Source organism: Hoplias malabaricus, chromosome 15 (genome assembly GCF_029633855.1).
Source record: "Hoplias malabaricus isolate fHopMal1 chromosome 15, fHopMal1.hap1, whole genome shotgun sequence".
Lineage (NCBI taxonomy): Eukaryota > Metazoa > Chordata > Actinopteri > Characiformes > Erythrinidae > Hoplias > Hoplias malabaricus.
This window is the reverse complement of record NC_089814.1, coordinates 10,883,204-10,898,625: the sequence shown is the minus strand read 5'-3', so window position 1 is coordinate 10,898,625 and position 15,422 is coordinate 10,883,204. Positions and strand designations below refer to the sequence as shown.

Below are 15,422 nucleotides of genomic sequence, written 5' to 3'. Positions count from 1 at the left end.
CACAATGCCACTGATGTGAGGCACTGAATTTTGAGTTAGTTGTGTTAAAGCCAGTGATATATTTCAGTTCAAAAACATAATCAAGAAATAAAAATGATGTCAAACTTACTCTGTCTCCCATAAAACCCTGTGAACCTTGTGTTCCTGGTGCACCCTGAAATTCAAGAAGAAAAGTGATGAGACATCATTGGAGTATTCTGAAAGTGTCTGAGGGCAGCTGTACTGTGACTAGATAAGATTTGTAGCTATAGCTTAAAGGGGATGTCTGCAATGGTGGGGAAAGGCTGTTCTGTGGTTTGTTTATGTTCAGAAGCTCCATGTCTTTTAAGGTGGAACAGGGTATATCTGAGGGAAATGCAATGTGTTGTTTGTACGTGGCTGAAGTTTAACTTGTCTGTACATTTTTATTCACTGTTTGAATTATCACAGAAACTCATTTGTAACTCCAGTTGTTTAGCTATGTAGCATTTCCGCTAATGTAGTTAGCAGTTAGCTGAGCTCTAATTTGGAGAAATTCTACCTTAAGTAATACAAAAGAACAAAAATAAGTCAATATTATCCACATATGGAGCAGGAAGTAGAGCAAGATTTTGATCTTGGTTTGTGCTTTTTAAAGTTTGGAGTCCTCCCCATTGTCTAAAAGCACCAGATGCCATTGCTCTTTCATGAGCAGAGAAAGAGAGAAAGTCTAGCATACATGCCATTTAAACTTATCATGAAAATATAATCAGCCTTTCATTCTGTCAGTAACTGTCACTCAGATCAAGATGAACACAGCAGCAGATGGACTAGTTTTATTTTAAACACAAAGGTTAGATATTTTATTCATCATTTCAAGAGATCTGTGAAAGAAAGCAAGCAAAATGTTACATTTTAATATTTTATTTGTTGCAGAAATACTTTCTTGAATTAAGAACATTACTTATATATTATCATCATTTTGAATGTTACACTGTTTTCTCAGGCTTTTTAGAGTTTAAAACCTCTACACATCATTCTGGACATATCAAAATTGTCTTAATAGCAGGTCTTGGTGTACTACTGTATATTTTAAAGCTGTAAAGTAGTACAGGACTCATGTTATTATACATTTTTCATGCTTCTGCAATCAAACTGGTTTCATTATACTGAAATATTTTATTCCAAACATTTTATCAACAATTTTATAATTCTGAACTCCCCGTGCCCTGTTTTATTTTCTTAATTGTACCCCAATTTATTCTATATGGAAATTTCCATGCTTGTTTCTATGGTGAAACTAAAAATAATCTGCATCCTCCATCTGTGATGAGACTCCAGACTACCAGCCAACGCTTACATCTGTTCCCCGAGGTCGAGTTAAAATGTAAAAGTCTAGTGCAGAAAACTGAGACGAACAGCAACTAAAATGTGTCTCAGAGACCTGGCGACTAGAAAATCAAACAACGGCACCATTACTAACAAAACCTTAACTGTGGATTAACTGTAAATTTCTAATCACAAGCTGTTCCTCACAGCAGTTTTTTTTTAGTGTTCAGTCAGGGATCGTCTCTCGTGTTCTTTCATGGCACAAAACCAGAGGTTTGTTGTGTGGCAAGTGTACAGCAAGCAGCCGCTGAAAGTGACTTAGACAGGGTGATAATAACAAGGTTAAGAAACTGCAGATAGGGTAATACACTATGTCATTTGTGACAGCTGCTAAGGCACTTAAACCCAACATCACGTCATTCACACTGTCCCAAGCTGAAAGCTAGGACACTGATGTGAACCACATGGGACAATTTTCATCTCACATTTTACAGTGTCCGTGGATGAGGGTTCAGACGTGGCCATATGGCCATCTGCTGGGAAAACACCTGGGGATGTCTATTCTCTCTGCATCCTTCAGTTGTCATATTACAGCTATAACTAGAGCAAAGGAACGTCAGCTACCAACGCCTAGCCATCTGAAACTATGACGTCTATGGCTGTGAAGTCTAACTATAGTATCAAAATATCAAGTACAATCTTACTCCATGCTTCCTGCAACACTTCACATCTGAAGATTGCATTGTGCTAAACATGTAAAGATGCTTTGCATTATTGCGCTGGATTGTCTGCCTGGATGAAAGAGAGCCATTTAAACATATTGAAGTGCTTACCATGGGGCCCTCAAACCCAGGCTCACCCCGTAGTCCTGTATGTCCAGTAGGTCCCTATGAAAGAACACAGAAAACATAGGCCTATGGGTTATATTTCAGCCAAGCTCTTCAACAACACAGACTGAATGAATTATGATTATGGTGAGCACGTGCTGGGATCTTGGGTTCAAGTCCCATCTGGATGGAGTTTCCATGTTCTCCCTGTGTCTGCGTGGGTTTCCTCTGGGGTCTACGGTTTCCTCCCACAGTCCAAAAACATGGAGGGTAGGTGAATTGGCTTCTGTAATAAATGTCCTGGTGTGTGAGTGAATGAGTGTGTATATGAATGGATGTCTGAATGTGTGAGTGAATGTGTATGTGCCCAGATATGGATGGTCTCTCTATTCTGGGTGAAACCCTAGTGCACGATGCAGGCCTCCAGGTGGACGGTCGTTCCTGGTCGAGAGTACACTGTGTGCTTTTGGCTGCCGCTTCTCGCCAGTGTGTGTGTGGATTGAGCGATCTGAGCAGTGTGGATTGTATAAAGCATCCTTGGGTATCTAGAAATGCGCTATATAAGTGTAACGATAGATAAGACATTAAAAAAAGAAGCATCTGAGAATTATTTTGTATGTAATCTTACCTTCATGTAATTTTTGAGCATCAATCAATCAAAAATACAGTAATATAGCAGTGGAAGATGTTAAGACTTTGAATAATTTACGAGGGTTAATTGCCCTGCAGTAGCGTAAGGAACAGGCAAAGCAATATTTGATGATTTGCTCTGCATTCCGGTGTAGAATGGAAAATTTACCATCAAATGCTCTAATGTTACACCCATTTCACCCCAGACCAGTGGTTCACGTAAACGTTTTCTGCAGTACCCTCCTTGTGTAGACAGGGGGCGGCTGTGGCTTGGAACTTGAAGGTTGCTGGGTCTGCCACTACTGGCAGGAACACAGGGGGAAGTGGGAGCTGTCTTCCTCCCCAGTCCATGGCTGAGGTGCCCTTGAGCAAGATGCCCAACCCCCAACTACTCCCTGGCACCGGGGACGGGTGTCCAACACTCAGGTGTGCAGGTACTTACTGGCCCTAGTGAACTAGTGTGTATATTTGTTCACTGCCATGAATATATACATATATATATATATATATATATAACCTTCAACCAAGAAAAGTTTGAACATGCTTACAGGGTCTCCTTTTGTGCCAGTTATGCCTTCTCTGCCCATTTGGCCCTGTGAACAGATAAATACAAATCCACTTTAGCCATGGGCACTATCTGGTAGTTTAAACTCAGTCTCTCCATTTCCTCAGCAATATCTTTTAAGCTTCTGTCTTAATCACAGCTCAAGCTGTTTCACACTGGGGGATGAGCAAACCTCCTGATAATGTAATTATCGTTAAGATAACCTCCTTCTGTAAATGACCTCTTTTTTTCATTTTACTAATGTTGGGGTTTTCTAAAAAGTCTTTCAGTATCAGCCGGGCTCCTGTTCCTGAATCCAGATGAACACAGCAGTGAGCGTCTCGGTAATGTCCCTGTAGCTCATCAAACTAAAATAAACTCTGCCTCCCTTTCTGCTTCACAAAACTCTATAGAGAAGTGCACAAGAGGCAGTTAAACAATCACTTAACTGTTCAAAGAGTTCATACTTGAAAACTGACATCTCTATTCTAATTGGGCACTTGGTTTGTTTCCTCATGGGATAATGCTAGGGGTTATAAATAGTTTAATTAAATCGTGTGTTTGTTTTCCATGCCACTCTTGTCTGTACCTGTCATGCTGGCATGTATCCATGAATATAACAGATATATCAAACAAATAAACCAAGGGTTATACAGTACTCCCACACTTTACACTTAAATAATGTGATACAGCAACTTTAAAGCTCTATTTTCATTTCAGTAACTGACTTCTTCTGTGACTCAGAAGCATTGCCATAAATAGACAGGAGTTCACCTGAGGCCCTGGGGGCCCTCGAAGCCCAATCTGCCCCTCCAATCCCTGAGGACCCTGGCGATGACACAGAGATGAGTTAGATATTAGTCACCAAGCACTCCTTTTATCCTTTATAAAGTGATATATATAATAGATAAGAGATCCTCATCTATTTCATAAAGTTCAGCACACCTGGGGCCCCTGGGGGCCAGGGCTCCCTGCAGGTCCAGGCTCTCCCTACAAAGCAAAAGAAGATATTGCAGAGTGGACCAGACCAGACACTGCAACACTAGATAAAAAGTTATTTCACTGTCATGCTGTTATGTTGGAAGAACAGTATAAAAACCTGTATGTATAAAATAAAGTATGTGATGCCTCACCCGTGAGCCATTTACCCCCTGAGCACCCATCAAACCAGTGACACCAGGAGGGCCCTACACAAAAATAAGAAATTATGTGTTGTCAAATAATTGTCATTTAATGGAAATTGCACACTTAAACAGTAGTAAAAATAAGGTCTAGGGTTCCAGTAGCGATACAGACTCCATTAGTGATGGCCCCTTGAAGGTAGTTTAAATTTGCCACCAGCGAGAGTGGGCATTTTCACATTGGCCACAAAGAAAAGTACCAGCAGGCAGAATCTGACCTTACTGTGTGTAATGTTTTCTATTTAAAAGATTGACGAGGCTTCCTTAAGTTATTTATTCACTGACATTCATTCATTCATTGTTTGAAACCGCTTATCCAAATCAGGGTCGCAGTGGGTCCGGAGCCTACCCGGAATCACTGGGCACGAGGTGGGAACACACCCTGGAGGTGGCACCAGTCCTTCACAGGGCGACACACACACGCACACCTATGGACACTTTTGAGTCGCCAATCCACCTACAAACGTGTGTTTTTGGACTGTGGGAGGAAACCCACGTGGACACAGGGAGAACTCCTCACAGACAGTCACCCGGAGCGGGACTCAAACCCACAACCTCCATGCCCCTGGAGCTGTGTGACTGCGACACTACCTACTGCAAGTTTTGTAAACTCTTAATTGAGCTCACGCACATACATATTCATATTCAAATCAGTCAACAATATGTCTTGAGGCACTGAAACATCAGTCTTCAGATCACAATGCTAAGTGTTTAAATACTGAAAAACGATAGATACATTTTTGGAATACTTACTGAACCCCCTGGTGGACCTGCTGGGCCCTCCAACCCATCATCCCCCTGTAACACAGATAACAACAGAGAAGTCATTTCTTTAGCCAAATTAAATAAATGCTTTCAAACTTAACTTTAATTTACAAATCTGTTTTTGTGTATGTGCAGTTACTGGAATGCTACACTCTCACTCACGTCTGGCCCTGGAGGACCTTCATGGCCCTCCAGCCCTCTAAACCCCGGTGGCCCCTGCAGAAAAGGAAATAATTCTCATTAATCAAGGGTTATTCACACTTACAATCCATGTCCCCATCCTCATCCATTTCTTATGTTTGCAGTGTCTATTAATCAAAACCCATGATATTGAAAACCACATCCATTTCAGCCTACATTAAATCATATTTGCTTTGAACAAGCTTTTAAGATCATGCACCCTCCTCACCCAATATTACCTCATATAGATATCTAAGCACAAATTAATATTCAAAAATATTAATAAGGACAGTGATACTCATAACTTACTTGAAATCCAACAGGACCAGGTGCTCCAGGGAGTCCTTTAGAGCCCTAAATTAGGCAAATCATATACCACAAATTTATTTCAGGTTGACTAAATGCCGTACATTGCTACATGAAGCATTTCCTCTCTCAGCCACTAGATGGCATTAAATCCCAACAGAATCTATCAAGTTTAAATCTTGTAATTTAAGTGAATGTGGATCTATTGCATTGGAAATTGTAAGGTTTTATGGGTGACTAAAACAATTATAATAGACCTTACTTTTTCTCCAGGTTCCCCTATATCTCCACAGGGACCCTCTGCTCCTATAAGTCCCTGGGGAGAGGATGGCATGACTTTGTTTTTAGATAATAACTGTAAGTTAGAACCATATGCTGCAATCACAGAACTTCCCTTTAATTTCCTCTTACCTCATCTCCTTTTTCTCCAGGTGACCCAAGTTCTCCTTTATAGCCAAGAGGCCCCTGTTGGACAGAAAACAGTCAGCTGCATGAACAAAACATTTTATATCTCTTTGTTACTAATGAATTACAACACATCACTGTGTGGCTAACATTTAGTGCTCTCTGTTTGTAGATGCATGCTACACAAGAGTAGAAATCAAATGTGAGATTCTAGCATTTTAGAATTTTACTGTACCTTTGGTCCAGGTATCCCTGGAAGACCTTGATGTCCATTCAGTCCATTTTCTCCATCTTTTCCAGGAATTCCTGCTTTTCCAGGAATACCTGGAGGTCCACTGTCTCCCTGTAGTTCACCAGAAACAATCAATATCTCATTCAGGATATGGACACGTTTTTACTACATCGCTCTCCATCCAGACCTCGTGTGTCATGTTAAATACTCATCAAGACAGTGAATGTGAAATGGCTGATATGTAGTCATTAATATTAAAGAGGGAGTTAAAGAGGGAGTAATAATTGTCTCCTTAAACATTTCTTAAAACATTTAGGACAACATTGGCTACACTGGAACACTGAGTATGAGAAATACATCCCACTTTGTTAGTACAATGTAGCGGGACTTGAACCCACAACCTCCAGGTCCCTGGAGCTGTGCGACTGCGACACTATCTCCTGCGGTTATTTCACATCTGGCCATACACACACATATACACAGGTTCTAATCACTCCAGGTTTAGGGTGTAAACAACCCCAGGTCGTTTGTGATACTACACTGCTACAAGAAACAAACCCTTTCCAAAGCAGGGATCATTTTAAGTAAATGAGCCTACATCCTGTTTTTGTGGTCCCACATTTCAGTAATAGTTCATCCGAGGTTTCTCTGAGGCAAACCCTCATCATGTCATTGTCACACCTTCTCCAACAGTAACCCTTAACGAGGATTTCAGACACCACCCTCACACTTATGTGTTTGAAGTTCAGAAGCCTGAAGGGTGCAGTGTTTAATACCTTTGGTTTTGCCACATGAACTGTCTCAGATTAATGTGAGAGAAAAACACAATTAAGAATAATTAATAGTAAGTAGTATTTCAATTGGTTTAAAAACATGGCTGAATTAATCTTTTGTTTAAAAGTATGACAGATTTAAAATGGAAATCTAAACAGGAACTAGGGATATGGCCCTAAAATAATATCACGATAGATCAGGGTATAACAATATTCTTGGTGATAAGACAAAACACTGAAAAATACCTGTATTCATTTTAAAAACAGACTACTGCAATAAAATCAATGTTATATTAATAGGAATTATATTAAATTATATATATATATATAATATACATTAATAATATTAAAAGCGTCTTTCATTTCTAACATAATACCATGGTTTATTGTACATTTGGTATTTTGTAAAAGCCACTCCACTTTTTTGGAGCAAATTCCTCCGCCTCAGAGCCAATTTCCACCATACTTCACTGTGGCTAAATGACTACTGTAAAGAACGTATGCCGAATTATGGGTAACTGCATGATGTCAGTACATAACCAAGTCTGAATGCTATTCTAATCTTATAGTGGCAGTATAGCAGATGACATAGCTGAGGTGATAAAACATAGCCATCACTTCTTATGGATTATTTTATTAATTCAATACCAATTCTGGCCATGTGGCTGTAAAGCAGTGTGTGTCATATAAATACATTATGCAAGTTTACCATATCTCCCATGTGCCCTGGTGGTCCTCTGTCTCCAGGATGTCCTGGTGCTCCCTGTGTAAGAAAAGAAACAGAGAAAACACATGCACCTGTGTTATTAGGAATTAAATTAGATATAATAAAATAAAAAGTTTATACCTCATCTATTAGCAGTGTGAAAATTGCAGGCCACTATCAGCATCCACTTATCAAACTGTTTTAAAAGTGTACATAATATAGAGGAATCAATGTGGCTGCTACCCCTGCTTTATTCATCCATTCATTCACTTCTGTAACCACTTAATCCTGTCCAGGGTTGTGGTGTGTCCAGAGCCTACCCAGAATTATTTTGGCAGCGGCACATCATGAACAGCCAATCCATTACAGTTCTCCTGTATAAGTTCTGTTGAAAATATTAATATGATTATACAGTAATATAATGTGTGATGGGGGGGGGCACGGTGGCGTGGGTTCAAGGCCCGCTCCGGGTGACTGTCTGTGAGGAGTGTGGTGTGTTCTCCCTGTGTCTGTGTGGGTTTCCTCCGGGTGCTCCGGTTTCCTCCCACAGTCCAAAAACACACGTTGGTAGGTGGACTGGCGACTCAGAAGTGTCCACATGTGTGTGTGTGAGTGAATGTGTGAGTGTGTGAGTGAATGTGTGAGTGTGTGAGTGAATGTGTGAGTGTGTATTGCCCTGTGAAGGACTGGCGCCCCCTCCAGGGTGTATTCCTGCCTTGCGCCCAATGATTCCAGGTAGGCTCTGGACCCACCGCGACCCTGAACTGGATAGTCGCTTACAGATAATGAATGAATGAATGAAAGCAGTACCAGCTTAAAGTTATAAAATTAACATTCTAAACATATACTAGCTGCCGATATCGGAGTAATGGTAATACAATATAAATATGATATCTGTACAATCTACCAGCAGAATAGCATCTACAGCATCTTACCGGTGGACCTGGCTTCCCCATCTCCCCCTCCGGCCCGGGTGGACCCTGCTCCCTCTACAGGCTCACAGAGAACAAAACAGAGTCAGAGAGGGCCTATATTCCACAATCTGACACATCTACACATCCATAAATCACATGCAGTGAATTGAATACTTACAGGCCAACCTGCATACAGCAGCTGGTAGAAGGAGGTTTGCTGTTAAACAAACAGACAAACAAATAAATTACTAACTAAAAATGAAAAATAAAACAATAATATTCAGTAACCAAGTCAATAAGCCATTTCACAAAGCAGGCACAAGCAATGACTAATGTAGTTAGGAATCAATACTGGTGTTATGAATGTAAAAATGTCCATAAATTAACTGATGTAATTTCAGTATCACTACTGCTATCCCCTTAAAGACAACATTCTGCACACTGAACACATTCCCCAACATAAAGATGTTTCCAGTTAGGAGCTTGCCTATGTGTTCCAGTATCAGCAAGAAGATGCACTCTCCTTTGTGCAAAAGCTGGCAGGAGAGATTGATGGGGTTACAGTGACCCTGGCTAAGTTCCATCAAACTGAGGGAGTTTAGCCCCTGCCTTCAGTGATCTGAATGACCTCTGACTTTCTGCAACCAAGCGTTGACAGCAAAACTGCACTTATCCTCATCTGAATCAATTAGGAGTGTCTCTGTGTACAGTACAGTCCAGTTCAAAGGCTTTGAGTAACAAATAGCCCATTATCGTAATAGTTTCCCAGGCGGCATCTTTATTCAATCCCAGTTCTAGCAGTGGGACTGGGCTCTGAAGTTACACTAGGTGCAGCTGTGTGGCGATGGCTACATGAAAGAGCTGAGAGATGGAGACGGCTCTGTGAGCTGAGTCACAAGAAGAGCACCACGGAATAAAGCTTTGAACAAAGAGCTGAAGACAGATTTAAACTGAGATAATTTACCTATGAAGTCAGTTGAAGTAAATCAATCAAGAAATGTTTAGTGATTCATTTTTTTAATTTTGCAAAGGAGATACAAAGATAAAGGTAGGTAAGTAGGGCTGGGCAATTAATCAAAAATTAATTTAAATGGACAATTGACAAGACACGAACAAGCTCCCAGCAACATTAGAAAAAATATCCCATATTGAATGCTGGCGTATATTTACAGTACAAGCCTAGTCACTGAACTATGAGGGTCACAATACAAAAACAGAATAATCGTTCATTAATCGTAATCGTGAAAAAATGCACAATTAATTGTGATATTGATTTGCGCCCATATCGCCCAGCACTATAGGTAAGATTTGATCATTTTGCTCCTGGTCTCCCTCTACATTTGCAGAGTGTAATTCACTTAAACAGGAATGTCCTGAAACCAAGGGGGAGTGGCTTCCTTCCCTCCTCCAACATTTTGCTCAGAGTAACAACAACAGAGGCTCTCATCCCTATTACAGGTCAGAGAAAGATCACAAAGATTGTGAAGCTGTAATTTTAAGTTTAAAATACTACCTAGTGTTCCTTTAACACCGCTACAGTGGAAACTCTTCATACACCGTTCCTTTAATTGGGCCTGAAATATTTATCTAGTTTTCTCCACAGTGATAATGGCCATGGTCAGAGTGTTCATCTGTAGATGAGAAATACTGAAAAAGAGAGCAGAATAAAGAAATGAGGCTCACCTGAAAGGCAGCCCACTCCTCTACTGTGTTCCTCCACAGATAAAACGTGGGCAGTCCAGGGGTCCCTGGTGGTCCTGGGTTTCCACGGTGACCTGGACGACCCGCTGGACCCATACTGCCCTGGGAGTATCACATGGTGAAATATGTTAGGGCTGTAACCCCTTTTGCAATCAAAGCAATTAGTCTAAAACAAGTGTAAACTGTTTCTATCAAATAAAACACAAGCCATTGCATAGCACTATTAATATGAAACACAGATGTTCAGACATAATTACTTAACCAAACACACGCACACAGTCGTTTATTCCAGACATACGCCCATGAAATCGAGTAATATCAATCACTCATTAATGGTTCTGTTCACGATTTCACATTCCTCTTGTAAACAATGACATGCACATGCAACTCCTTGCAGCTTGTAAATATTCATAACAGTTGTAAATGTCGCAGAGCTCTAAGAGCTTATATCGCTGCTCTGCAGTCTCTCCTGCTGGCATTTAGACTCTGGTGGGAAGAAAGAGAATGTAGAGGGATGAGAACAGTGAGCGAGGACCATCACAGGTCACCAAAGGATAGAGCTCACAACTAACTAGTAGCCCACAAACTTTTAGGTGAACTTCAGTGAACAGAAATTTTAGGTGAACTTTAGGTGAACAGCTCTAGCTGCAGGGACGATGCTCCACGTCCTAATTCAACGTGACAGCACCGACTCCAGCAAGACACAGAGTCCTGCTGACTTTCACAAAGCCCTCCTTACATTTCAATCAGTACACATTTAGAATTAAACACATCACTCACCTTGTCACCTTTAAACCCTGGGTAACCGTCTACACCAGGACACCCCTAATGTGAGCAAGACATGGACAAATATTACAACATTGCAGAACCATTACTTTCAGAGTTTTAAACGCTGCTGCATTAAGATGAGTTAAACAGTGTTAATCATTCTATCTTGTAATTAAAACATGCAGTTGGTCAGTGTTCTCTAAGATGACCTTACATAAACATAATATTTTCTTGTATTCTATACGACCCCATGAACCCACTGATGTCTTATTTATTTTATAACACATGAACATTGTTAAAGTTTGTACGTTTCATGTAGAGATTGGCATAATATCAACATAAAAATGGGTTTGAATAATGCCAATGTCCAAGAGTCACACAATGTGAGAGAACTAATCATAAATTAAATTAAATATTCTGTAATTCAAACGTTTATATAACTGATCTGATATCTATGAACTAAAAGCCCAGTTTACAAGGTCATCATCCCCAGAGTTTAGACATTCTCCAAGTTCATAAAAAAGACAACCCTGAAAGGCTCATTAACTAGAGCTCACCTTTAACCTTTGACCTTCTCTCTGAACGACGCAGTTTAAAAAACTTTACCACATCCAAACCATCTTTCGAGAGTGTCTTTCATGAAAAGTTCTGTTAATCTGCATGATGGATTCTTTCATTTCTCCACTCTACCCCCACCCCCTCACTGACTCAAGCAAAAGTGTTCTGACTCTCCTGCACACAAACCTATTACATATTTTGTGTGATATTGAAACAAAAAGGGAGAGAGAGAGAGTGAAAGAGAGACAGAGATGGAAGGCAATTTCTGACACATTTCCCTTAGAAAAGGGCTGTGCTTTTTCTGATGGAGCATAATGTAAAAGTCAATGTACAAGTAGGGTATTTATAGTCGCCCTGTGAAGGACTGGCGCCCCCTCCAGGGTGTGATCCCTGCTTGCGCCCAGTGCGACTCTGAACTGGATAAGCAGTTACAGTTATGAATTTGTGATTGAATTAAAGTGCTCAAGTTAATGCTCTGTTGTGTGCTGAAATGTGGGAAAATGTAAAGTTAATACGGCCAACTTTATGAAAAAAGTACTGGAATGCACACAGAAAACACACACACATATACACACACACACAAAAGGCAAGAGGACCCCAGGACCTCTTGCTGTAGCCTAAGGTACCATCCTCAGCCATGTGACGAGGAGACAGGAAACGATGGCAGCGGCTGCATGTGTTTTCTAATGACATGCAGGGGAGGCAGCTTTAATTACTGAATGTCTTCCTACTGCTGGCTTTTATTCCCAGCCAGTCGGGCATCTTGACTTCATGTTGCCGGCAGCAGGGCTGACTCAGAGCTACATGAGGAGCAGAGGGGGGCAGTGATGGCTCCATGGCCCTGGCGCCTCGCCAGGTGCCTCCATATGCTGCTGCATCTGCTCCTGTTTCTGCTGGCAATGCTGCTGTCTCATAAAAGCAGATAAGATGAACACTTTGACTGAACTGTTCATCTGGGACCCTCCCCCTGAAGCCACTCAAAGGGGACTGGACAGTTGTGATAAAGACTTGCTGACACTGGCTGAGCATTAAGCTTACAAACATTTTGAATATACACATGCTGATGGAGATCAAAGACTCAAATCCATCCCCTCATATGCACACACTCAGATAAAGCACTGTAGTCAATGACAAGTTTGAGTTAGAGGGGTTTAAAGTCCCCCTTTAGGACCCAATGGACTGTAGAGCCATGGAACAGCATTCTCTGGAGAGATGGAGTACAAGTCACCCCCACTGGAATGAGTTGAAGTACCAGACTTCACTATTGCCCTAGTGGCTGACTACAATCAAATTCAAATAACAACAGTGTTCCAGCATTTACTGTAAAGTCTTTCCGGAAGAGTAGAGCAGTCAGTGGATTACATAGTTTTGGACATAAAGAGATTGTTTCCTGCTCGTTGTGGACTACTGGAAAAACAACAGCTGCACACACTAGTGTGTCTACTACAGAAGCAGAGTGTGTCATATCTCTGAGAATTCAACACTTTCTGTTTGGTTAAAAAGGTGAAACAGCCTCTTTACTTCCTGATAAGATGGAAAATGGACCACCTGTCTCCTCAGATCCTCACAAACTTCTCTTCTCCTCACTGAACTGTCAGATTTAAGAGTTAAAAAGTCTAAGATTGGTCTAAAATTAAGCTTAATTTTGGTTCAGGAACCCAGCCCATAGCTACAGTATAGGAAAAGAAACAATCACTGCAAATGATAAAACCAGTACATTGCAAGGAATAGACAGATTTTACTCACTGTTTCCCCACGAGGCCCCACTGGCCCTGGAGGCCCCCTATGGACCTCGTAGATTCTTCCATCTGAACCTCTCACCAGGCACCCTCCTTTACTTGTACGAATCACCATGTCTGTAGAGATGTGAGGAATGCTGGGAGGTGTAGGTCTTCTGTCCTGACTCAGTCTGTCCTCAGTGGAGGTGAGGAACGGAGCTTTGGTGGGTATCCCCTTCTCGTCCTCTTCTTGTAACACGTTGGATTCAGAGTCATCAGGTCCTGAGGGAGGCTCTAGTGGGTCTTCTCCAGGTGTTTTTTTAAAAATAGTGGGAGTCCTAACATCCAGATCGATAATGGTGTTATCCACAGGTTTCTTAGGGAAGGTTTTGCCATTTTTGCTCTTCTCAGTGGTAACGTTCTCATCCAGGGTTTTGGAAGTAGAGTCTGGTTTGCCTCCCTTGCTGCCTTTAGCTGGGAGTATGTGAGGCTTGTGAGGTAAGCCTCCATTTTTGGACAGTGTGTTGGGGTCCACCAGGTCAGTGTCCTCATCCACTTCAAAAACATCTCCACGGCTAACAGGTCCAGGCCTTTTAGAACCTGTCGGGATGGTGCCGTCTCCACGGAGTAACCCACGCCTCCTCAGACCCTTCACAAACAAAACAATGATCAAAGAATATCAAAATAGCAGAATAACTACAGTTCCATCAGTAGTAGAAGCACTGGAAACTACAATAAATATCTAGGTCTTCCACGCCCCAATAAATGCAGAGAACTTTGTCCCAGAAAACCAGATATGTCCAACACACACACACACACACACACACACAGGACATCCTGAACCCTGTGGGTCACAATGAGAGAGAGACAAACTCTGAGGCTGTAAGGCAGATGCTGTGGCACATGGGTCTGAACTGAAACTGAGGAAATCAGAAACAGTCGAGACTCTGCTGAAACACATGCACAGGGGTGTGATGAGCGGTGTGCTGTCATGCATCACTATAACACACTAAGAGAGAGTCCTGTCTCTTGTTGCTATATTGCCATGTGTAGGTTTTTTATTGTGCAGCTGAGTGGATGCATCGGGTATGTGGTCACTGCACGTTTCTCTGATTCTGATCCAATGCAGTGTTTTGGAGTGAATAATACAAGAAATTTGATGCTGGTGCTGAATTTGCTGCTGAATCTGGGTTTAAGAAAAATGTCCGATGCTCTGGATGTGTGTTAAGTTAAAGCTAAAAATGAGCCAAATACAACCCCTTAACCTCAGGTCAAATTCATAGTTTGTCTTTTGTATCAACTGTTCTACAATTCTCAGAAGGCTCTGTACTAGCTCCTAGAAACCTGCTTGAAATGAAATGTGAGGATTGTATGGCATTCAGCCAGAAGATCAGGTCAGGTACTGATGAATGATTAGTTCTCGACCCCAAACGCCACCTCAGTGCATCCCAACATTCCCCTGCTCCACAGCTCAGTGCTGGGTTGTTACAGACCACGGTGATCTACGATTCAGATGCAGCTGCTTCAGAGTATACCATTTAATTTCAAGCTTTTCTATGGAGATTAATCACACTGAAATGTAAATACTCAACAACTAGAAATCACTGACTGGTGCTTTAAATCTATGCGATTTTTGCCACTAACCAGTGCCTACCATGATTTCGTGTGGTCAGCTACTGTTATTTCAGTATTTCAGTTTAAAAATATCTTTACATTTTTTTAAATGCCCCACTCCACAAAGCGTCTTTGTGTCCTGGGTCTGAAAGAAGGCTGATAACCCATCATTTGATCTCCACCTGGCTGCAGAGGGCTGTGGGCCAGCTTATCTCTCACCCTGTATTCAGCTACAAATACCCCAGCCAGAGAGAGTCTGTCCACAGGGATTCCATTAGAACACTCTCACACAGCGCTGACCAGTTTCAAACAC

The 15,422-nt window shown here is 41.5% G+C and overlaps 1 protein-coding gene across 1 annotated transcript in view; it reads right to left on the bottom strand.

The window, feature by feature from the left end:
* Positions 1 to 15,422, bottom strand: part of si:ch211-196i2.1 (collagen alpha-2(I) chain) — an 84,401-nt gene that overhangs the window by 20,726 nt on the left and 48,253 nt on the right. The window contains exons 7-24 of the mRNA XM_066646401.1: positions 13,524 to 14,144; positions 11,232 to 11,276; positions 10,434 to 10,553; positions 8,929 to 8,967; positions 8,772 to 8,825; positions 7,840 to 7,893; positions 6,361 to 6,468; positions 6,132 to 6,185; positions 5,983 to 6,036; positions 5,724 to 5,768; positions 5,397 to 5,450; positions 5,223 to 5,267; positions 4,422 to 4,475; positions 4,234 to 4,278; positions 4,063 to 4,116; positions 3,293 to 3,337; positions 2,121 to 2,174; positions 110 to 154 (exon numbers count right to left, since the gene is read on the bottom strand). Coding sequence (XP_066502498.1) covers positions 110 to 154; positions 2,121 to 2,174; positions 3,293 to 3,337; positions 4,063 to 4,116; positions 4,234 to 4,278; positions 4,422 to 4,475; positions 5,223 to 5,267; positions 5,397 to 5,450; positions 5,724 to 5,768; positions 5,983 to 6,036; positions 6,132 to 6,185; positions 6,361 to 6,468; positions 7,840 to 7,893; positions 8,772 to 8,825; positions 8,929 to 8,967; positions 10,434 to 10,553; positions 11,232 to 11,276; positions 13,524 to 14,144 — 1,590 coding nt within the window. The remainder of the gene's footprint in view (positions 1 to 109; positions 155 to 2,120; positions 2,175 to 3,292; positions 3,338 to 4,062; positions 4,117 to 4,233; positions 4,279 to 4,421; positions 4,476 to 5,222; positions 5,268 to 5,396; positions 5,451 to 5,723; positions 5,769 to 5,982; positions 6,037 to 6,131; positions 6,186 to 6,360; positions 6,469 to 7,839; positions 7,894 to 8,771; positions 8,826 to 8,928; positions 8,968 to 10,433; positions 10,554 to 11,231; positions 11,277 to 13,523; positions 14,145 to 15,422) is intronic.